The sequence below is a fragment of the Pleurodeles waltl genome, chromosome 7 (genome assembly GCF_031143425.1).
Source record: "Pleurodeles waltl isolate 20211129_DDA chromosome 7, aPleWal1.hap1.20221129, whole genome shotgun sequence".
Classification (NCBI taxonomy): Eukaryota; Metazoa; Chordata; class Amphibia; order Caudata; family Salamandridae; genus Pleurodeles; species Pleurodeles waltl.
Genome location: NC_090446.1, coordinates 794,623,370 through 794,647,919, shown reverse-complemented (window position 1 = coordinate 794,647,919; position 24,550 = coordinate 794,623,370). Strand labels below are relative to the sequence as shown.

General features: G+C 43.0%; 1 protein-coding gene across 2 annotated transcripts in view; it reads left to right on the top strand.

The window, feature by feature from the left end:
* RANBP17 (RAN binding protein 17) overlaps positions 1-24,550 on the top strand; it is a 1,172,021-nt gene that overhangs the window by 356,607 nt on the left and 790,864 nt on the right. For both annotated transcript variants that reach the window (XM_069199335.1, XM_069199333.1), the window contains exon 14: positions 3,109-3,244. In XM_069199335.1, the coding sequence (XP_069055436.1) occupies positions 3,109-3,244 (136 nt within the window). The remainder of the gene's footprint in view (positions 1-3,108; positions 3,245-24,550) is intronic.

Sequence of the window (24,550 nt, the reverse complement as noted above, 5' to 3'; positions counted from 1 at the left end):
AACCAGGTCCCTAGTGCCTGAGTTCTTTCCCTAAAAATTGCAACAATATTGTTACAATTGGCAACACCTTTAGCTGCCTCTGTAAGTCCCTAGTAAATGGTACTTAGGTACCCAGGGCTCGGGGTACTAAGGGTAGGCACACTGAGGGCAGCAGCATAAATTGTGCCACCCTCAAGGATCATACGTCCAGATACACCCAGCACTGCCGTTACAAGCTGGGTGTTCTGGTGCAATCCTAAAATGCAAACTCGCCATAGCACACAGCCTGTGTGCCCTGTGTACTATACACTGCATGCAATATGGGTAAGTCACCCATTTGGCAGGCCTTCAAGCCCTAAGGCATGGTGCACTATATACTGGATGTGTGGGTATAGATGCATGAGCAATATGCCCCTATTGTGCCCCTGCCAAACCTTGAATGTAATAAGTGAACAGAGCAGCCATTTTAGAGCTTGTGCTGCACACTTGTCAGTACGAGTTTCACAGCTGCATGATGCTGGAGTGTTTGGTATCAAACAACTCAGCATGATAAATCCATGCTGGTACCGGCATTGGAGTTATCCCAAAATGTACAAAGAGACACCTTCGCGGTGCCCCCTGCAAAAGCTAACTACCCTGGCATGATTGCTGGCTGGTCACAACCAGCCTGCCACCACCAATCAAGATTCTGGAACCCTGGGGTGAGAGATCCTGCTCTCTGGTCCCAGAACAAAGCCCTTCCTGGGCTGAGGTGTGATCTCACCTTGCCCCAGGAATGTGCACTGCCCTGCTAGCGAGCTTCAAAGGGCTTACTGCCCTGGAAACACGACCACAAAGCCTGCTGCTAGCAGCAGATGGCTGCCCTGTCGCAAACCCTCACTTTTAGCAGGAGCCACAGCGTAAAAACACACAAAGGACTGGAGGAGTGGTCAGCCCCTGCTTGCATCACCCCTAAGGTGTTGCATGCAAGGTGACCTCTCCATTTCATTTTCCTCCATCTTGCACGGAAGGAAATTAGCCAGTCGGGTGTATGGAAGTGACCTCTGCGGTCAGGAAGTGGTCACTTAGTGGGTATAGCCACACTAAGGTAGGTGACCCATTGGTCACTACACTACTGCGTACTCCCCTAAACACTGACAAAATACAGTATTTAGTGGGCATCCCTAGACCAGAAAATCAGATTCCAAGAACAAAAGAAAACCAGCAACAAAGAAGATCCAAGGGTAGAGAACTGAAGTCCTGCTGCACCAAGGAAATGGCGCCAAACCCTGCCTGCTGCATCCAAGACTTGACACTCACCGCTGAGTTTGCTTGGACGTTGGACAGACTTTACAAACCTCCAGAGTGACGGCGTCACTCTCCTGCAACAAAGACCCAGTGAAGGCCACTTCACTGACCAGCTGCTGAGCAAGGAACCGGATGCCCCAGGTGAACCAATCTCTACCCGACAGACCGTGAGAACAAACCCTGCAAGTGTGCCAAGTTTGGCAGCACTGCGCTCTCCAGCGGCCAAACCGCACCTTGCCCCATGTAGTAGTCCCCTACCAGACCTCTCTGCTCTGCTCAACAAGCACTAGCCACCGTACCCCTCAGCTGGTGGAAGATCCTTCGCCTTCCTTGCGACGAAGAGCTGGAACACCCTGCACCTCAAGCAGTCATCATCGCTGCATCAGTTCAGGAAGGACCTTAAAACCTGGCTCTTCTACTGAGGCTCAGAGGACAGACCCCCTCAGCACCTTAAGATCCTTACGGGTGAGTAGCTGCACTTTCTAAACTTTGATTTGATTTTGATTTAGAGGTCACCTAATGTCGGACAACCAGAAGGACAGTCTGCTCCGGACTAAAAAAGTACCAGGAGGAAGCCCCAGTCGAGGGACTTCAGAAACCACCAGGACCTCCCGCCAGAGTGCCCTTGCTGACCTGCAAGCGACCCTGAAAGTGACCTACCTTCTGCTTCCAAGTGCATGTTTGCACACATCTCCTAGCTCACTGATTCGCTCTGCACCTGGCCACCCTGTAACTTGCACCGAAGATAAAGCTGTGCCTCAAGGGTTCCCCACCCCTTGCGACCTTGACACTCCAAAGGGACCCACCAGAATTACCTTTAACTCTACCAGTGCAGTGCTTTTCCAAGTGATCCCCCACAGTGGCCCACACCAGCTCCATCAACTTGCTGCAGCTGCTCCCGCAGTAACTGGGAACAGCCCAAACTTCTCCAGCAGGTCCAAAGTGCCCACTGATGACCTCGACATACCTGCAAAAGGAGACATTTGTAAACACATTGCCTGATTTTATATGCATTTTTTTATTATTTCTCCATTGATTCCTATGGTGCGTAATTACACACAAAAAGACTATTTTTCATAACTTGAAAAGTACTTACCCAATTTTGATGATCTTGGTCATACAAATTAATTAAAAAATGAAGTATTTTTGTATCTTGGTCTTGAGTTATTCTTTTGAGTGTGTATCTTGCTTTATTGATACTGTGATTACAACAAATGCTTTGCACGTCTCCAAGATTAACCTAACTGCTCAATCAAGCTATCATAAAAATTAGAGCATTAGGTGGTCTAGTTTTTACCTCTGTAAACCAACATGTGGTTGCCCGGACCCTCTACATGGTGTGCCTGGTTTTGCACACTACATAGAGGGCGAGCCTCCTACACAACCTTCACTCTTTGCACTGACATCTAATTATGAACAGTGGAAATGAAAATGACTGCAGAGGCGGTCTCCAGTCACTGGACAAAAGGCATGTTAAATGTTTGAGATCAATACATTAACGTAAAATGTCCTTGGACAGACCTTATGTACACTGTAATTAGACATTCACAACTCAATGAACATGAGACCACCACCCAAGCGGTAACAGACCAAAACACAAAATGAAGAACCTATCATGATTGTATGCTTCCGGATCCTTTCTGTGATGGAAACAACAGAGTTGCTGAGATGCCCCAACAACACAACACCCACCTCTTAAACTTTTGTGTCTTGTCTTAAATATTGTTAATACGTCTAAGCCCCTATTGCTCCTGTTCATCATGGAGCAAATTGTCTGCATCTTTCATTGAAACAAAATGTACTCTCTATTTAGGAATTATTCTTTTATTTTTCTCTCCTAAGAGTGTTCCAGTTGATGGCGTTGACGGACTCTCGGTTACCCCAGTCAGGTAACGAGAAAGTTGAACTTGCCATTCTTTGGTTTTTGGATCAGTTTCGCAAAACATACGTCGGAGACCAACTGCAACGGACATCCAAGGTAAAGGGTATAACCTACAACATTTACTCCAGGTTCCCACAATACCACTCTATTTTAATAATGTGTTTTCACAGAGAAGAAGCTATTTAAGAATTTGTATAAGAACAATAAAGGGATGTGTTAGAGATAGGTGTTTGCATTGTGTTTCCATTTCAGTGCCACAGGGTAATCTAAATGCTTTTCGGGTTTATTAAAATATTCTACGTTACTTATCATACCAGCTGTTTAAAATGTCTCGGTGAATTATTGGCTAGTTTATAGCGTTTGTCTTGGTGTGGAAGATACATTATTTTATTTTAATAGTTAATTTGTCTTTGACATCTATTCAGCAGTTTTTTTCTAACTCATTTTCATGTAAAAGAAGGAAAAATGAAAAGCATGGTACATTCGTGAAGCAGATATTTCACTTTTACTGCCTGGGATAGAAATACTGCAGATAGCATACCGATGAAGTAGTCAAATGAAATCAATTGATCTTGAAAAGACTAGAGCTGAAACTTTGTCCTTAGTTGCACTGTGGCTACTTCTGTACGGAAACAGCGGTTCAAGACAATCGAGTATGTATGTTCACAAGGTGAGCGACTCCTATTTTACTCACCGAATTTTTGTTTTTGTGGCACAAACGTGGTCGTTTATGTTGCTTCAGTGACTTTGGACCGTCACTTCTTACATAATTAAACAAAAACAGAATTATTCAAGTTCATGCAACTGTAATTCACTTTAACTTACAATATATTTACTATACCATAGCAGTTATAATATGTACTGAATTGCATCGTATTTCTTATTGCAAGCTATCTGGGTGTTTATAGCTATGCTTTTTCAACTTCCTGTCAACGGCTGTTTAAATTATATGTATAAAAAATGGAATAACCTTTTCCTTTAGGAATACTTAAAACAAACATGACCCAATTAAACTTCTTTTTCACATTCCATACCACTTAAGCCCTTTTAACTTGCATAGGTTGGTTCGAAATAGTCAATAGGTTCTGCAGTGCACAGTGTAACACAGACATTTGCATTTTCAAGACTCAAGCCAAATTATAGGGGATCCATAACACCCCATTGTGTTTCTCAACCACTCCTTCTTAAATCTTCGGTGTGGTTTAACATACAGCGTTTAAGCGATAGTGACCACTTTCCAAACTGCTTTGTGCAACCGTTGCACCAGTTTATTAAAAACTGCTTAGGCTGGCGGTCCCAGGCTTCCAGTAATAAATCAGCGGGGGGCCCACTCACTATCCAACGCTGCATGTGCTTATCATCTACGTTATTAATGGAGCTTCCGGATTGCTGCCTACTAAAACCTGGAAGATCTTAGTCAGGGCTGTAGGGTAAAGCTCGGCTCTGTCTAGGGAACTGTGCGTAGCAAAACAAAGCATTAGTGTTTTGGTGTCAGCAAACAGCCGTGCTGCTTACTTTCAGATACTTATTCACCCAAACACCTTTTCAATTTGACCTAATTCTCAATTCCGGTTTAGGACGATCCTGGCAGGCACTCTCTAAAGTATTGAAACTGTCCTGCCTCTTTGCTCTAGTGCAGTGCTTCTTAACTGTTTGACTTCTGTGGACTCATGCTTATTCATTACTGGAATCCAGCTATCCCAACTGAACCATTATTGGATTCTGGGGACCCCCACTGAGTCATTGCTAGAAGACGGGACCTCCAGCCTAAGCAAGTTTGATCATTTGAACCTCAAAATAATACACAGAAATGCAGAAACGAGCATTCACCAAATACAAATTATTACATTATTTAATTCACAAACACATTAATCAAAAATGAACATTTTAATTTTAATGGGTAGGTTGGAGCTTTCTTAAATTTAACAGAGGCCACCCATCATCCATACTATATTATTTTTGTTGCCCTTGCACTATTCCAACTAATCAATTTCAGGATACCAACTTATGTTTATTCTTCACGCTGGTATTATGCAGTATTGATCTGTAGGACTCTCTGTAGAGTTGCCATTTTGCAGAGTCTGCATTATCTGTTCTATAGGTGAATATGATGGATAAAATAGAAGCAAGTGAAAACGTGTTCCTCAGGATGTGTAGTCACATAGGAAAGCTCATCAATTCAGATACTGACTTGGCCAGTGCTTAGTCCTAGAGCCAAGAAAAACTGAGGCTGGATTTAGCATTTAGAGAGCAAACAAGGGGATTATATTATTTCCAGATACAGCCCTCTGTAACTGTTTATTTTATGGTGATGCCGTAAGTTTGGAAGATTTTGATCCTGTGTCCAAGACCTAATTTGGGCTACGTAGACCATATGCTCTGAAATTGAATTGAATTTAGTGTGTTTTGGTGTGCAGGGAGACTGAATGATAGCTGCAAAACTGTTTGCATTATATAAAACAAATTATTCTGAAAATTATTACTTCTATAAAAACTAACACCTTTTGATGAGTTGTAAGTGTTTTTCCAGATAATTAACCTACATTTCAATCAATAATATTATTGATTTAGGTCCAAAGTCCAGGTGCATTTTTCTGACCCGTATAACTTTTTTCTTATGTTTTGATTTACAGTTCTGACAAAAATGCACTGGCATGTGTCAAACTTTAATCCCACACAGTCTGCCACCATCAGGTTTACTTTGTCAGATTTGAAGTAGGTTACTGAAATTGCCTCCAAACCAGCAACATCTTTTCACCTGGGTTCAAGGGCTGACCAGCCCTCTGGTTTTGAAAATGCTCTACAGTGTATACTTTGTGATATGTCCCTCTGCCTACCTTACCTATTGTATGTTTCCTCAGCAGAGCAAATATTGATAATGGTTCTAATCCAGAGGCAGTTAGTAGCGTTCAGGATTGAAACTAAAACAAGAGAGGTCCATATAAGACATCCTCTACTGTTGAAATAATTACCGGTTAGAGAATAAAATGGAGCACTGTAAGCAAGAAACTAAGTGCTTTTTAAAAACAAAATGCACTGGGAAGCAGAAATAGTATAGAAGCCACACCAAGCAAAGCCTAAGTTACAAAGGGCTTTCAGCATGATATGGAATGAAAAGGGAAGCAAGAATTTGGACAACATAGAGTTCTTCTGAGGATGGAATAACTGACCATCTATGCCAGAATGGTATAGATAACGGGTAGACCTTTATAACCAATTATTATAACTTCCTGCTAGGAATTATTTGTGATGTCCAATCATAACTATTTCACAAAAATGTGATATGGGTTATCTGAGACAACCCTAAACTGTTGCCTCTTATGTGACAAGTTTAAACCATTCTTTCTAGCTTTACAAGCAAACCCTAGACTCTAGTTTACAATGCTGCCACAACTGCTGATGCTAAAATTGTTCTCGATCTTGGTGCTAGACTTTTGCCAACTAGCCATTTTCCTGGTTCTAGGCCATGTCTCAGTAGCACCTAAACTCCACACTGACCGCATTACTGTGATGCTGTTAGACCTAGCCACAGCATTCAGGGTGGTTTGTCCTAAAATCCCGGTTGGAGATATAGCTATGGAACTTGTCTGAACCGATTAACTTGTATTGCTGTAATAATATGTTTTAATGTGCATTTATTGTATCCGCTTGTAGGCTGATGACAGGCTCATCCGTTTCTACTGTTCTTTAATGTAAATCTCAATTCTCTTTAGGCCATGATATTCTCTTTAGGCTTTGAAATTTGTAGTGTCTTTCCACTGAATGAATAGGCTGCACACTGAGCTGTAAATCACATCTTTATTCTCTGCTTGTACCTGTGAACTCCCAGGCTAAAGTAAACTCTCATACATTCTATTCTAGCGATTATGTCACACACTAATACGGAGTCCTCGAGGAGACATAAATGTTTTGTTCTAAATCTTGCAGGACACTAAAGTATTAAGGTATACAACTATTTGAATAATACCCAGCAATTGTTGAATTGGTCTCCTAAAGCTGTAGCAAAATTGAAGTTGATACCCAACTTCCTTACATTCTTCAACAAAGGATATGTAGGCATAAATTAAGACTACATCCCTTTCTGACTTGAGAATTTGCCTTCAAATCCAGCATCAAGTTTTAAGAACCCTTCGTTTAGGCCAGTCTTCTCATCAGTAGAGCTTATTTCTTAGTTGTCCAAGTTGTTGCTGAAACTAAATTTGGATTCTAGATTTCTGGCTGCCGAGGAGAATCTTTCCTTATCTCGCTTTTCCATTAAGAATCTGTAGAATGATAGTTCCTGTGTGGTCTAAATTGGACAACTTGAATAGAGCTTGTCTAGGTAGACCTCTTTTACCTGTATTCTGATGGGATTATGTCATACTGACCAAATGTCACCTGCTCCTCACTGCCTTCGCTAACTCCAGGTCCAACAGAGAATTGAATTTAAGGTCCTATGTTTTAGGCCCTTTATAGGTTACACCTGCTTTTTCTTCCAAAAAACTGGTTCAGTAGACAACACATAGGGCATGCCTTCCTGTGAACTATTCTGTGAGTTAAGAAGACACAGTTGGGGGACCAACACTTTCTCTATCTGCCCCCACTTATTTGGAAAGCTGTCCCTTCACTTTCTTTAACATTGGGTGATTTAAGAACACCCCAACATATATCTGTTCTCAACGTAGACAGCAGTTATGTTGAGATTGCAGCCTCAATCTGCTCCACGGGTCAAGGCTCTGACAATTACGCATATTAGATGTTTTCTGTAACAAGAGAATGTGTATGATTTTAGAAAATGGGAATAAGGTTAATATGAGCTACCCAGGCAAGTATGAGAATATTTAACAACACTGTATCAAAGCTCAGGCACCTTGTCCCCTGAAAGTGGAATTTGGTTAGGTGTAGTCTACAAGAACCCCCTCTCCCTCTAGGCTTTTAGTTCTAAACAATGTATCTACCAGGTCTGGCAGAATTCAAGAATTAAAGATCTAAAGTGGAGGTACCTCCTGAAGGTGCACAAGTGAATAACTGCATGCATTGCAACAACAAGAGAGTAAGACACCAACACACCCTTATACAAGACGTGAGGGGCATCTGTTGACTAGTTTGTATGGCTCCCAGCTGTGCGCAAATGTTGAATTGGTCGCAAACAGAACTGCATGGATGACATAGGTCATCTTGCATTTCCTTCACGCTTGAGGTTTGGGAACATAATGAGATAAGGACTATTGGCTCTCTAGAGACTTAAAACCACATTTGATCTATTTATTGAGGTGGGACATTATTATGCCCATTTTATTTTATTGCAGGTGCAAGTTTAAGAAACTGAACAGACAAATACACATAAGCAAGTAAGAAGGGAAAGCAAAACAGATATGTTCTATGTATGCAAAAAAGGCTTAGATGAAGTTGCTATAATTTTTCCTTGAAAAGTAATGTTACTATTGTTATCTAATGTTTCATCTTTCAAGCCTACTGAGAAAATTCTGAGATTTTATGTTATTATATAGTTTTGAGTATGCTGTGTATAGTAGTGTGTCTGCTTTCAGAATCCTAATATCCTAATTAATTGGATACATTTGTACAGCACACTTTCTGTATGGCAGCTTTTTAAGCGGTAGGGGTCGGAAAACAAACAGTAGGCTGAGCAATAATTAAACAATCATAATATCACAGATAAATAGCAAATGGACCTGCTGACAGTTGGAATCTCCCTGATCTCAAATTCTATAACCCTTGGAGGACATGAACTAAATACGTCTCTCGGGCATCTGGCCAGCATTTGATCGTGACAACTAATGCATACTTTACCTACAGATAAATGAAATAGTCTAGACTTAGTGTTTCCCGCCCAAGCAAACAAAAATAAATTGTTGACTGTATACATATTTTGGTGGCTAATAAAATACTTCGGTATTGTTTTAGATAAGTATTTTTTGTGGTCTCAGCTACTGACAGCTTTAGTCTTTTTCATTATACTCAAGTAATCCAAACATTCCTAAATAAAAATGCATACATATGGCGACTTTGGGTGATTTTTGGTCATCCTTCTTCATCTGTTGGTCTGTTCACCTGTCATTCACGTTTAGTTCTGCTTACCACAGCATACAACATTGGGCAATGGGTCAGCTTTTTCAGCCATTGGCTCTCTTACACTTCAAGTGACTCTGTGTCAGACATTTTGCATGATCGCATGTTCCCATCCTCCTAAACAGAAGTGCGCTTTAGTGCCATTGATGGATAGTTAAACATTACTCTGCCAATGCTTACTTATTTTCATTCTTTATTTTCTTTAGTCATCCTTTTGGGTTTAAACTGTATAACAGAACACTGTTCTTCAAACCCAGATTGTTGTGCTTTTAAATTAAAAAATGTTTCTATAAATGTTCGAAGAATGCCTGCCTTCTTGAAAGCTGTTATAATAAAATTATATGACAAATGTTTTTTTTCAAAATATATTTTTATTTCAAAGATATGATTGCCATGATTGGTTGGTGGCATTTTCTTCCTTCTTTTTACTTTTTAGGGTCCATGTTTTCCACATGGCTTCTGGAATACTTTTTCTTTTTATTTCCTACGCAGTGCGATCTCGCTGGGCAGTAACCAAGCGCTTTGCATGACATCGACCTTGTTGCATGGATAATTGCACTTTTGCAGGTTACATGGATAATTGCATTTTTGCTGATACGTTTGACTGTGAGCGAACTTCTGTTTCCTTTTGTGTCCCTCCTTCATGCTCATGGCGGCCGTGGCGCTTTGAATCGGCTTGCTTATGTGAAACTGTTTTACTTTTACTATTCAGTATATGTGGCAAGAAAAGTCCTGTTAGGAGTTTACAACACTAATAGCTCTAACTCGAACAAATGTGAGACCAGTTGCATTGCAAATGCTTGTTCTTTTTTTTTATTTCTGTGGAATATGCTTTCAGTTACAAAAAAAAAGAAATTGCACCTGCCTGCCAAGTACAGACCTGTTGTTTTGCTAATACTTGTTTGATGTAGTTGTGTTTAGACACCACAGTATAAAACCTTGAAAGAAAATGTAATCATTTTTTCGTATCAAACATTGTGAATCTTCAGTTAACTTGATTAATCCTCATATCTATAATCATACAGAAAAATATATAAATAAGGAACCTCATTTGCTGCTATGTGCAATGAGAAAAGGCTTATTCATGCCCGTTGCTTTGTGAAAATGTGTAGACTGGCGCCCACTGTATGCTTGATTATTGTATGTATCAATGTGGTGTGTGTTGTGGTTAAGCAAACAGCCCTTCTTTGGTAAAGTATTGTGCAATGAAAAGGTGCACTGATGGTTGTACTCTATTAAAGACGTGCGGTGTTCTCCTTTACCGCCTGATTGCCCTTACAACTGCTGTGATGATTGAGCTGAAATGATGCAAAAAACGCTTATCTGTGAAAAATAATAAATACTTGCTTGAACTGATTAGTATGAGTGCTGCAATATGTTTTTGTCTCAAATTGTGAAATATTCGAAAGTGTGTCTGTGTATGCCTCTTCCTTAAAGATGATTCTCTTTTGTCCCCCAGCATCTTTTATGGAGAAATTGAAAGCCGTAAGGAAACTGGAATTGCACTATTACTAATTAGGTACATGTATCTGAATTAAACTGATCTGATTGCTGACTTTAGCCTACGAGTAGAGAGCCTATATTGAAAGTGCTAATATGTGATATGTCATGCTGTGTGTTCCCTCTGGGAGCAGTAGTTTGTGCAGAGCTTATTGGAAGAAGCAGGGATGTTTATGAAGTTCTAAGCAGTGAATACTACCTCCCTCTGCTTCCTTTGATTTGAGGGTGGCGCAGTTTTTCACAGTTTGTGAGGTATCTAATCATACATTCAGCTGCCTGCTCGCCACCCCCGGGAAGGCCTCGCATGCGGGTAACTATGCGCCCAATGCAGTGAACTCAGCTGCTGCAAAGATCCCTGTAAACGTATCCTCACATTACTGACCTGACCTCCCATCCGGCCAATGGTAGAGGCTCATACTTGCCGGAACTCGCAGGAATTCCCTCTAAATATCTTTCTTATTATCTTCCTTGCGACATACATCAACCCTCAGCCACTCACCACCTGCTACCAAGGAATAAACAAATGGGGTATTGGAGCAGATAATTAATCTACTTAATTTCCACTAGTCTACGTTTTTATGAAGGAGGGGCTTGATTACCTTTCTCTTTCTCCTTTCCCTGTTTTTGCCCACCTCAGCATAGACAATGCTGAATACCAGGAGCAGCGTTGACCTAGTTACATGAAAAAAGGCTTTGTTGCAAAGACACCAAAGTCCAAAACTCAAGTTGACCTACTGGTAATAAATTTGAACATGACAGTAAATTAATGACATGGTAAACGAGATCCATACAGTGTATCCGACCTCCCCATCCCCAATTCCAGCTTACCCATGCATCAGTCGACAATCATATGATGCTCCTGTGAGCCCAGGCCTGCCCTTGAGAGTCCCAGAAAGGTAATGTCATTACAGATGCCTACCCTGTATGCGTTCCACGGTCCCAAGATCTATGTCCATTTGCAGAGGCACCCAGGACCCTCATACACCACCCTTTCAGTTAGCATGATTCAATCCATTTTTTTTCCCAGTCTTCCGACGGGGTGGCTGTTTTACATCCCCTCCTCCCCCATTCTTGCAATGTTACATTTGGCCACCACAAGACTCAACGTCTAACAGATCTTTCTCATATGTGCTGCCTCATTCTCTTCCCAGATATTCAGGAGATAGCACTTTGCCGATGCCGTGGGGGAGCTGCCTGTTACTGCACTCATACACTCCACCACCTCTGTCAGATGGTTTGGATTATGGGGTAGGCTCACAAAGTCTGGTGGAAAGTACTGGGGTGTCTATGTTTGCATCAGCAGTCCTCTCCCTCACTCGACCCATTTTAAAAAATAAGGAATGGCCATAATATGCTCTATGGTTTACTTTTAATTGTACTAGTCTAAACTCCGCCCATATGGCCACCTCCAGTGGGGATGCTAGGGCCTCCACCCACATTTCTCGTAGGTCATCAACCCATTTCTTCCTGAGATGTTTTAACGTATCAGGGGTGTTATTGAGTAGCTTCCTGTATGTTAGGGAGGTCACCTTCTGAGGTATATATTTGTCAAGTAAGCGATCTTCCATGGGCGAAGACTGGCAGGGAGGTTCCCTTAGGCAATATTGCCATGAGTGTGTGCTGTACCTGTAGATAGCAATAAATCTTGGAGGGTACTAGTTGGTAGTCTAAGGTCTGACCATGGGATTACTCCTCCATTCGCCCAGAGGTCCCCACTTTTGAGAGACCAATAAGATCCCATTTATCGAACCCCAGCAGGGTGTCCAGTATTGCAGCATCCCATAAGGGGGTTGCTGCCGTTACTTTGCTCTTCCATCCCAGTGCATTCTTGGCAGTGTGCCAAATGGTGACTACTGTGACCGTAGGGCCAGATATATAAGAGGCTTTTCAGGGCTACACAGGGCATACAGGACAGGCGGTTGCCATTTTCTACTGCTAGTACTCATGTTTTGAATTTATATGTTCGTCATTGGTGTCGACTCTACACACCTAGGCAGTTCTAGTGTCCTACATACATACATGCTCTGTGTACTATGATGTTGTGTGTCCATAGGTCCTCTTGTCACACCCATTTTACTTTTGGCTCACTTAGATACTAACCACTGCAGAGGAATAGGAGGAGGAGGCAAGCACCTGTGTACAGACCCCTTGTGGACTTGGCTACACTGGAGGACCGGCACATCATACTCACCTATCGTCTGAACAGGGCCACAATCACAGAGCTGTGTGCAAAATTGGAGCCTGATCTGATACCTGCTATCAGTAGCACCATAGCAATTCCCACTTTTGTGCAGGTACTGTCAGTGCTCCATTTTCTGGCAACTGGTTCTTTCCAGGTGACTGTGGGTTTGGCTGCAGGAATGTCAGAGCCAATGTTCTCGATTGTGCTTGGAAGGGTTTATGCTGCCTTGCCTTGCTCAAACACTTAGCAGCTATATTGCATTCCCCAGGTAATGATTTCCCCACTGTGAAGGCTGGATTCTGTGGATTGGGACACATACCACATATGATTGTGGCCATTGAGGGGACCCATATTGCCTTAGTCTCTCCCAGGGCAAATGAGCAGGTGTACAGGAATAGGAAGAGTTTCCACTCTTTCAATGTCCAGATCGTGTGCCTTGCTGACCAGTACATCTCCCATGTCACTGCCAAGTATCCTGGATCTGTGCATGATGCCTATGTCTTGAGGGATAGCAGCGTCCCACAGGTGATGGCACGACTACAGAGGCACAGAGTGTGGCTTATAGGTGAGCTTGAGTCCCCAACCAATGTATGTCATTGCATGCCTACTGGAGTCATATCCCATGCCATTGTGCATGGCTAATGTGTGTTCCTCACTTCTTCCAGGAGACTCCGCCTACCCAAACCTGTCCTGGCTGTTGATCCCTGTTAGGAATCCGAGAACAGGGGCTGGAAATTGGTACAGTGATGCACATGGGTGTACCAGGAGGATTGTGGAATGCACTTTCGGTCTCCTGAAAGCCAGGTTCAGGTGCCTCCATTTAACAGGTCCCTATGCTACTCCCCTGAGAAGGGCTGCCAGATTGTGGTGGTCTGCTGTATGCTGCACAATTTGGCCCTCAGACGCCATGTGCCCTATCTGCAGGAAGAGGGGAATGACAATGCACCTGTGGCAGCAGTGGACACTCAGGACAGTGAGGAGGAGGAAGATGTGAACATCAGGACACATATCATTCAGAAGTACTTCCAGTGACACTCCGGTAAGACTGTTGATCTGTACATGTCAACATCACAAAACAAAATAAAATGATGGACACAGTGTTGAAACTTTCAATTAGTCTTGACCCTGTTCTCCATGGGAACAGTCCAGCCTGAACTGCTAGGCCAGGTCCTCCCTGGACAGGAAACAAGCATCCTGGAACCGGTTTCAGGGTATCACCCTTCTTCAGCCAGGCTAGCTTGAATCCAGTGGCGCAGCAAGCAAGAGACCCACGTCTGCGCATACCCCTGCCACTTAGGACGCACAAAGAAACATCACAAAACAATATAAAATGATGGACGGAGTGTTGAAACTTTTCAAACACTTACCCCCAGTTACAGATCTGGGTTTAACCCATTGTTATTTTGCTCGCCATGTCACCCCAGTTTGGACCCAGCCATATGCAAATCAGTTGTGACCCTGTTCCCCATGGAAACAGTCCCTGGACAGGAAACAATCATCCTGGGACCGGTTGCTTATGCCTGGGTCCAAAATGGGGTGACGTGGCGAGCAAAATAACAATGGATTAAACCCAGATCTGTGACTGGAGGTGAGTGCTTGAAAAGTTTCAACACTCCGTCCATCATATTATTTTGTTTTGATCTGTACATGTCTCCATTTTAGTCACTACCTTTGCATCACAATTGACTGTCACCCAGGCCTTCCCTTTTTGCAGATGTTGGTGTGATTACAACAGTGTACTGATGTGATGACTACAGACTACTGAGACGTTCTGCTTCCTGTGTAGTGCTTGCATTGTAATGTACGAGTAACTGTTCTACACTTCCAAGGCACACTTAAACATCACACAGTAAATTCTGTATCTCATAGATGAATTGTACACAGAATAAAGTATTTTTTTGTTTTATCTGTGTACTGCTGCAGGCTTTAAATTGTTTTGTCAAGAATGATGAACACCACACATACATGTTCATACATTTGTTTATACACACACATTAACACATGAATCAGGGTACAAAATCCAACCACTCAAAACAGAAGAAGCATAAGCAACGCCAGTAGGTCTGACTTTAATTTGTTAACGCATAGAGAAAAAGGCATACGCAAATGCAGTTTGAATGCATTAGCCCGTTAATGCCAGACCTACTAGATTTTCCACTGCTTGGTTTTAAGTCTTTACATGGTCTCGGTAGTTAGAGGAATACCATAGATTATCAAAATTTATAATGTACTTTACATACTGTGGTATCTTCAAATATGATGCACAAATATTACCCACATTTTCTGTATATCACTGATCGAATCTCGGGCTAGGTCAGTATTGGAATAAAATCATACCTGTTGCTAGCGGTCATTGATGTGAAAACAGTAGGAATTTGAATCCAGCACTTGGCAAGGGTCCTCGTTAGCAATCTCTGAAAGCCCTCATAATTTAAGAGTGTGTGAAATAACCTGAATGTGCTGTTATCGTTACCACATTTGAGAAAATGGCAAATACCACATTATGTACAGTCTAGTACCGAAGTGATATTGAAACATGCTTTTAGTAAGACATTTTGCTATGTCATGCAGTAATTACTAAGACAAGAAAGTACGTCAATGTTGATGGTGTTCTACATACGTTGTTTGAAATATTGTCACTGCTTCCTGTTGGGATGATGGCTTGCATTTCTGACCAAATGAAAATCAAACCATTAAAAAAGAAAATATACAATTGTGATGTTTGCATCGCATAAGTTGAGTGGTATTTGCTGTTAGGATCATGTATGTGGTTTGCGTCCTTTGTGTTCATATTCTTCATGTCAGTAATTGTTTTTGCCACCTTTTTGATTGTGTTATTTACATGGTATTTCTGGATTTTTTAGCTTTTGTAGAATGGTTTTAAATCTGGCTGTTTCCTGCCAGGCACATTCATGTCATTTAGAGAATGGTGCACAACTTAAAATGTAATGTTAGGCCTGGTATCCTTGGTGTGGTTTCCCCTAAACCTTTTGCTGTCTGCCTCCTATTTGTTGGTTTGTTTTTGCTGGCTTTAACACTCTGTGCACTTGACCGCTGCTGCCCAGTCCTAAAGTTGCATGTGCGCTTTCCCTAAAACATGATACAATTGACTTATCCACAATTGGCATATTTATTTTATTTAAGTCCCTTGCCTGTAAATGAAATGCTACTGGCGGCCCTGCAGTACTGATTATGCCACCCACTTCATTAGCCCTTAAATCCTGACTCAGGCCGGCCATTGCAGAGCCTGTGTGTGCTGTTTTAAACTGCCATGTCAACCTGGCAAGGTTATCTCACTTGCTAAGCCCAAACCTTCCTTTTTAATACACGTACGTCACCCCTGAGGTAGGCCCTAGGGAGCCCCAAGAGTATGGTGCAGTGTATTTAAAACGTCGACAAGTTCTTTTAGGTTTAACGTGTTCAGGTAGAGAAAAATTCTTAAATGTATGTTTCACTGCTGCAGGGCCTGTCTCTTTCAAAGGTTAACATTGGGGCTGCCTTATTGCATTGTATAAGTGTTGTTTCCAATTGGGAAGAGATGGGACCCCCAAGTTTAGTGTCTCTGGGATCACAATGTAAAATCACAAATTATGGTGAAGTCAGAGTTTAAATTGTAATTCTGAACATGCCACTTTTAGAAAGTTGCTCTTTTCTTACCAAAAATCATCTAGTGCCTTTTGCCTGTCTCTGAATACACGTCTGTAGTGGGTGCTAGCTGGGCTTTGTGCACTCTCTGTAGACAGCCACAAGCAAAGGGATCTTAGGTGTGCCTGATGGGCCATCCACATCCTGATGGGCCATTAACATATTGATGGGTCATCCTGGGCAGGATCAGAGGGAAGAGCTCACACACCTGAATGGGCTGGGTCCTGAGCCCTAACAAAGGGCTGCAAAAAACCCTGTAGCGTCTGAAGCCAGGGCTGGAAGAGAAGGGACGTTGTGCACTTCAAAGGCCCCTCTTTGAAGTCTTCCCCACTTTAGAGGCACCACTGGGTATAATAACTGGACTTCTGACCCTACTAAATCAGTACACTTCTGGACCTGAGGGCATTCTGCCAGGAAGGAGGACTGCTGACTCTGAAGGGACTGTCACTCTGCTGGACTTTGCTGGATTCCTGCTTTGCTGTGCCTACCTGCTGCCCTCCTTGCTTGGGAGTGTGAAGGACTGGACCTGCAGATCTACATCCCCAGAACCAAAGTCACTCCAGGGGCTTGCTGGCTTTCCTCCTATTCTGAAGTCTCAGGGATATCAAAGACTTTAGTCACCCCTGCAACAGCCTCTGGACCCTGCAAACTGTAAATCGTGCCCTGCCAAGTGATGCCAATCCATTCCTGGACTCTTGGAAGTTGGTTCTCCAGCTGCTTCAACAGAAACCCACGCATCGCCGTCACTGCCCCAATCAAAAACGCTGCATCTCTTCTCCACGCAGATGCATCACTGCTGCCTCTGAGGACGACATTGCAGCACCGAGTGGGCTGCTCAGAATCACACATCACCCTCAGCAACGCTAGTTGTGTGGGTCGATGACAACGCATGTTCTTCATCGGAAAGAGTTTACCGATAATGCATCCCCGACTGTGCAAATCGGAACCGACACATCACCTGCATCTCCTCTTCTCCTTAGGTCTTGCATCATCCATCCAGAGTACTTTTTTAGTGGGACAAGGTTGGTCCCTGTAGCTGGCCTGTGCTCCACTTTTGGATTCACCCCGATCCAGTGCGACCAGATAGCCCCGGTTGGCGCTTTATGCTTCTAAGCACTATATTTGCAGATGTTCTTTAAAAATTCATATCTTGGCTTCTACTTATTGGATTTTAGTCATTTTGGATTTTTGATGTTTTGCTTTTGCTTTGTTGATTATACTAAGCTCTATTTTTATAATCTGGTTTGGACTATTTTTTTGCGGTGCTTTCACTGTTTTACTTTTTTAAGTGTTGCACAAATACTTTACACATTGCCTCCTAAATTAAGCCTGTCTGGCTACCAGAGAGTGAGCACAGGTTAATTTCTGTTGTGTGACTGTCTTACCCTGACCAAGATTGTGGTTCCTGCTTGGAGAGGGTGTATACCTCTGCCAACCAGAAACCCCATTTCTAACATGTAAATATGTGATAATTTCGTGTGGTCATTCCAGATTCGGCAAATTTTAGAATTACCTCCTTTCTTTACATGAGGCTTGCAGTCCATCCCAGCATTCATGAATACCTATGCTGGCCCTCGCAGTCTTGTCATGTGTAGTCGGTGCTTGTATCTTTCATGTAGAATTAATTAGAATGAATTAGATACCACAACAGTCACCATGAAATCGTTACGTTTGTCTCTGGTGCTTTATAAACAGCGGCCTTGCTGACGCTTATAGTGGCCTCTGTGGTTTAAACAATGAGCTTTGTTTGTCTTTGTTCTTAATTTGAGTGTGTATATCCGATGGACAAGGCGCAACTTGAATGTGCATATAAAGTTGATTAGCAAACACATCCTGTCAGTACAAGCCCATTTTCCCGGATACTTTAGACCGAATTCAGTTGCTGCATTCTCATGAAGAGGAAGCGATCCCGTGTGTTTGCTGACCGTGCTGATTTATGCGAGTGCCAGGCTCCTTTGTTAAGCTCTTTACATCCCCTGGTTTGCAGGAATGGCAACATCTGAGCTGCAGTGAACAGCACAGTGCGACGGGCAGCATGCTTACTGTCTCAATGATTAATGAGTTCTTAATACTTCTGACTGATTAGCCCTTTACCGCGCGGTAAAAAATATAGCGTCCAATTAAATTAGGGGGATGTAAAGGATCGCCAGGCTGACAGGTGGTGGGAATTAGTAAACAGTTTTGAAATTGTGCTGTGCAGTAGAAATTAGATCTCATTTTAATTCAACTTTTCTCAACTACTAAATGAAGTTAATGCCATACATATTCAGCTGATATGGATGAAGAAATTGATGTAAAGTAGATCAGTGTAGCTACGGGGCCAGATTAATTTTTCGGTAAAGAGTCAGTGATAAATGGGAGTAATGTACTGCATTGGTGGTCACTAAAGCCCCTGCCACCAGAGATAGAGTGGTGTTAGCAGCTCATTAAAGATATTGTTTGAGTGCATAAGATGGAGGTTTGAAAAGGAATAGCCAACTAACCCTAATTATCAAAATACAGGAAATACTAATTAGGCTGTAATTAGCTTTTCTTTTAATGTTCTAAAACTGTTACTTGTTGTTTGGCACAAATGGATAGTTATATCAACAATAAATAGGTTGTTTTAATATCTTTCTTTTACCCTTGGGAAGATAACACTCCAATTTTTAATATGCAGTAATGTGCCTCTCTCGCCTGTAGGAGATGGAAATATTAAGTAGTATTATTTTTTGAAGATTTTATAACAGCTTTGGGAAGTATTATTTTGCCACGCATCAATTACTTTTAATTGAACTGAATGTTTTTCACATTGCGCAAAAAGCCTCTTATTTAAGTTCAATATTTAGGGTTAATATTGCAAACATTAGTACATGTTATTCAGGCATGTTAAAACGATTTCTTATTAACTCACTTTGTTATTATAATATATTATTTATTTAATATAATATATGAGCTATGCGTTAGACAGTATTTCACTTGTTCAGCATCCATTACGACTCAAGATGAGCAGAATTACGATATGGAATTCTCAGCCGATCCCCGTGAGTAGCAGTCGGGGTGCTGGAACTCCAGACCCGATTTTACCGGCCAGAAATGCCGTCCTGTAAAATCCCAAGAGGCTTTGACAACAAACGTCAACCCATGAACGCAAACTTCCTATTGACTTGCCACCATCATAGTTAGCGCTCACTTTGCATGTTTGTATGCAGAATACTCGGACAACAAATTAGACACCCCAGATCGTGTATTGCTATCCCTGATGACCATTCTAGGCCCTGGCTTTACTCTTCCAACTGTAAATAAGGCTAAACTTCTGCCAGCTTCAGTCTTGTGATTGCAGATTTACTCTACCACCAATTGTTCCGTAGGAAGGTCTTTAGTTTCACTGCTGACCCCATGCATCAAGTCATCCACCACCAGCTTGCTTTAAATTCAGTCATGACACATCCCCCCTTTGCAGACTCCATAACTTTGTCAAGCAAATATCCACTATCATGCCAAGGTACAAGACCGAAAGTCTACTGCTGGCATAGCGCAGCCAGGCACCAAAGAAGCTCCTCCTTTTTGTGTCCATCCTTACCCATTGAATATTCTGTCTTAGTGTTTTTATGCCAGGCCTCGTCTACCTTTCAAGCACATGTGAGCTGTGTTTCTACATCTCCACTTGAAGGTCAATTAGTCTCATCATATCTTACTTTTCTCTTCATCCATTACTTCCTATTTTTCTAAACTGACGTGTTGTTCCCACTATGACGTGCTTGTTCCTTCCATCCTCTCTGCTTACTGCATTAATTAATATTTGCTCCATAAACTTATATCTGATTCATTTCACCCCAAATTTTCTGCTTTGAGTTATATTCGTTCTTAAGTATTTGCACTTGCATCTAACTCTCAACTTATTTGCTTCGCGTCTGTTGCTTCCAATATTGAAATAATGATTTAATTTTCATCCCTTGATGTTGACGGGGCCTTCTTTTACCTCCTTGCACACTGCTTCTAACATCTTATATTGTTTGGTTCCCACTTTATAACACAGCAGAATACATAAACAAATATATTGTAACCAGTTCCACTTAACATCCTACAGTCAGTTATTTTCAGTAGCTCATTCTCCTTTACCGCTATTCAATAAATAAAAGATATGCCATAATTTTGGATTGAACGTTTGTTTCGTAGCCGAGGGGCTGACTTTTCCACTATGGTTAGAGGCTATCCCAGGAGCATTCTCCCTCGTATTGGAAGGTTCTTAAGGCATTATGCATGAAGGGGGAGATCCTCGAATGCCTGAATACATGTGCACATTTCTGCTTGTTGTGGAGTATATCTGCTGACCCTAAACATCCGGTAAATCCACAGGCCTGTATTAGATGAGATGTGCCTATTTGCATGTAAACTTGTTTTCCGTTAGGAGAAATCCTGTCAGCCCCTTGCATAGACAGGGTTATTTGACTGTCTTTATTGCTCAACTTGCTATTTTTTGTTCCAAGGACAAGGACAGTGAGTCACTGCACCCGCCTGCAAGGGTATGCCTTAGGGGGGTCTATGGGACCCCCTTTCATCCCTCCAGAGGGCTGCTTTTAGAAGGGAAACAGAGTGCGCCACCTTTATGTGCGCACTTTCAGTGCTCCTAAAGGTATGTTTGCCTCTGTACCCATGTCAGTAATACAGCAGGGGTGCAGAGGCAAAGAGATTCCTTCATTTGCATGGGGCCACACCCCCATGCAAATGAGGGAATGTCTTTTAGGGATAGCGGTGTATGTGCGCCAGCAATATTTGTTTTACAGAAGGGGCCGCACAAGCGTCTGCGCCCCCTTTTGTGCTACCAAAGTTCCCGTGGGACACGCAAAGTGGCTCCAAACTCCTGCTGCGCCCCAATGCACTTTGTGTAATACGGCCCCAGGGTTGTAACAAAAACTGATGCCCCCCCCCTTTCAAAATATTTGGAGTGGCCCCATTCCCCCACCCTGGGTCGACCACCTACCACTTTGTCCCACTGCCATTAAATCCTGTATATTTTTCCAAGAGTAACAATTAATAAAGAGCCTTTACATTTTCTTGCTCATTTCATGGATAAGCACAAAAATGATACATCTTCAAAGTTGTTATAAGAAGGTGAGAAAGAATTGTAACAAATAAACTATGCCACTCGTAACATTCTTGACAAGAGTAAATCATTTAACTGAGACATCATCCACGTGCTAAGGCTCTTTATTGAAATGCCATCCACGAATGACTGCACAAGCACAGAGTGTGCACGTTTCCAGCTTCACTGCTTCCAAGCAAAAGCTCAGTATGATGCCATAAACAGGTGGTAGTTTGAAGGTCCTGGCTAAATCAGGATGGTCTCTACTCACTAGCAGGTATAAATCCGTAAGCTGCGTGGTCATAAACTTCCAATTTTTTTTAATTTTTTTACTTATAACTATTTTTCTTTCAGAATATGTGCTGTAGATGGAGATTAGATGCTAAATATTGCATTTTCAAGCCATGTTTACACGTGCCACCTTTGAATAAAAAGAAAAAAAAAAGAGCTAATGCGAGGGCCCGCACCCACACCAACACAGACTACAGAAAGAAACACTGCTTTGTTGCATTTTGGCAGCCGCTTGGCTAATGCCTCATAGATTGCATCAAACCTGGCGTCATCCACCAAGTCATCATCAAAATGCAAAACAGGGCTTTTTTTTCTTTAAACATGACACATGGAATCACCTCCACTTGCGTACTAAGTTAAAGTGATTCCACATGTCATGTTTAAAGAAACAAGTACCCTTTTTAGGGTTGAGCCTGCGTTGCATGGGCTCGCGCATGCGTATCGCAGCGAGACGCTTTAGTTACTAGAAATGGGCTCGGAGCCCTGTCGACGTCACATCAGTGTGTTTCATTGGTTTGTGTGCATGCCTAGTAAAATCTGCTTGCTTTCATTAGTGGAAGGCATGCACACGTCATGCCTTTTCCGGTGGTTAGCCCTCCTCGAGCGCAGCGACCAGGTACAGTAAACATGCGAGGCTCGCAGATCGTGGACTACTTTTTCTCCATTTTCCTAGCGCGATTTCGCTTGGCAGAAGTCGAGCGCTTTACACAGTTAATTTCAGTTTTTCGGGTTACGTACATAAAAGCACTTTTGCCGATAGATGAAAAGTCGGGTTAGGATTTTACAACGCGATCAGCTCTAACATGAGCAAACGCGAGACCCATTGCATTGCAAATGCTTGTTTGCATTGTGACTGCCCGGGTCACACTGATGATCCAGAAGGAGGCGAAGAGCCGATGTGAGGGGCCACACCCGCACCAATAGTGGAGGCTAGAATAAAAGGCAACAACAGTACGTAGTACAATACTTACAATTGCAATGGCATGCTGTGACTCCAGCTGTGTGAATGGTTTCACATGCAGTTACACTGCACATGACACGGCCCGCCCTGAACAATGGAGACACCCAAGAAAGGCACTGAGGGTAGGTCCAGATAAACCTTCCATCTGATTGAGACTTCTAGTTGTATATTCCTTACCTTTGAATTCTCCCCAAGCATCAGACTGGATCCGGAAGATGTTTGTGAGAAGTACCCCTGCGCTGCTTGGTGGTGTAGATCAGCTCTGTTGTCCACGTCGGATATGACGTTGCAGTCCCTTCATAGGCATCGCCCTGGTTCGCTGACGTCAGTTCTTTTTTTCCATGCCAGCAATCGCTGATCTGTAGAGAGCTACCAGTCAGTCACTTTTTGACTGGCTTTTTTCGACTTTTTATCAAGGATTATTTTAGTATTCTACTCCTGGTGCGTTAAGGGTGTCTGACGGAAAGACCAACTTCAAGCCCTTTGGATCATGTAATTGGGCGATGTCTGTGACAGAACGGCACCTCGTGTGTCTTTTGGTGCCTGGAGCCTGACCACGACCCGAAATCGTGTTCCGAGTACCGGGCCACGCATCCAAAGGCTTTGAAGGAGCAGTCCTTGAAGCTGATGGTGGTCCTGTGCTCGATTCCGCGCAAGTCTAGATCTTGGCCGAGAGGAAGGTCTTGTGATCAGTCACGGAGTCCTCCATCGTTGTAGTCCCACTCAAAGTTCTTGGGGCGATCGGATAAGTCGAGGCATAAGAAGAAGTCCAAGAAGTCGAAGCATTTTGTCAACTTGTCCTTGTACGTTGCCCAAAGTGACGAGGGAGCATCAATATTCTAGGCCTTGTTCTATGGAACGTGAGCCAGGGCTGACTCTGCGCCTCCCTGAGTTTCGGGAGCCAGTGCAACCTCTGTCCAACTCAGAAAGTTTTATGAGTCCATGTGCCTCATTTTTGGGCAGTCCTATACTGCTGGAGCGCCTTCGGGCCCAGTGGAGTTAGAAGGGGCCCCTTGTGCTTCCATGCCAGCATCTTCGGCCTTGACGACGAGGGGCACCCAAGGATCCAGTCCTGGTTTGGGACCACCATCATTGACGGTACCACCCCAACTTTCCCCGATGCCGGTCCTGACTCCGATGCTCCCGGCTCAGTCTGCACCAATGGGCGGTGCCATCCCCATTCTGATCCCTGACTCTGACACAGAGCCAGATGGGTATCATATGACGCCAGCAGGAGCCTTGCTTCCTAGATCGGATCCTGAGCCCTTTCACTATGGGTTAGGCCTTAGGGATAAATGGGAGGGGTCGCTGGACCCTTAAGAATACCAGCACAATGAAGCTGTGGATTGGCGTGAAGACTTAAGTGACGCCAGCGGACTGGATACTTCTCCATATACTGACATGCTTTCTCGTTCCTTCCCCCCCTCCTCCCCCTGGCGATGGAGAAGGGAGAGTCTTATACTATGGTGGTGAGAAGAATGGCTGAGGTCATGGAACTTCAGCTGCCTTCAGTGGCCTTCAAGACTAATCTCTTGATAGAGGTGCTACAACTGGGAGCTTCCACCCCTGAGAGCTTGGTCGTCCAAGCCTCTACCTTCCAGAGCGCGTTCTCTTCCGCTACCTCCAGATAGGGAATCCAAAAGGTTGGACTCATTTGGGGAGAAGTTGTTTTGTTCCGCCAGCCTTGCT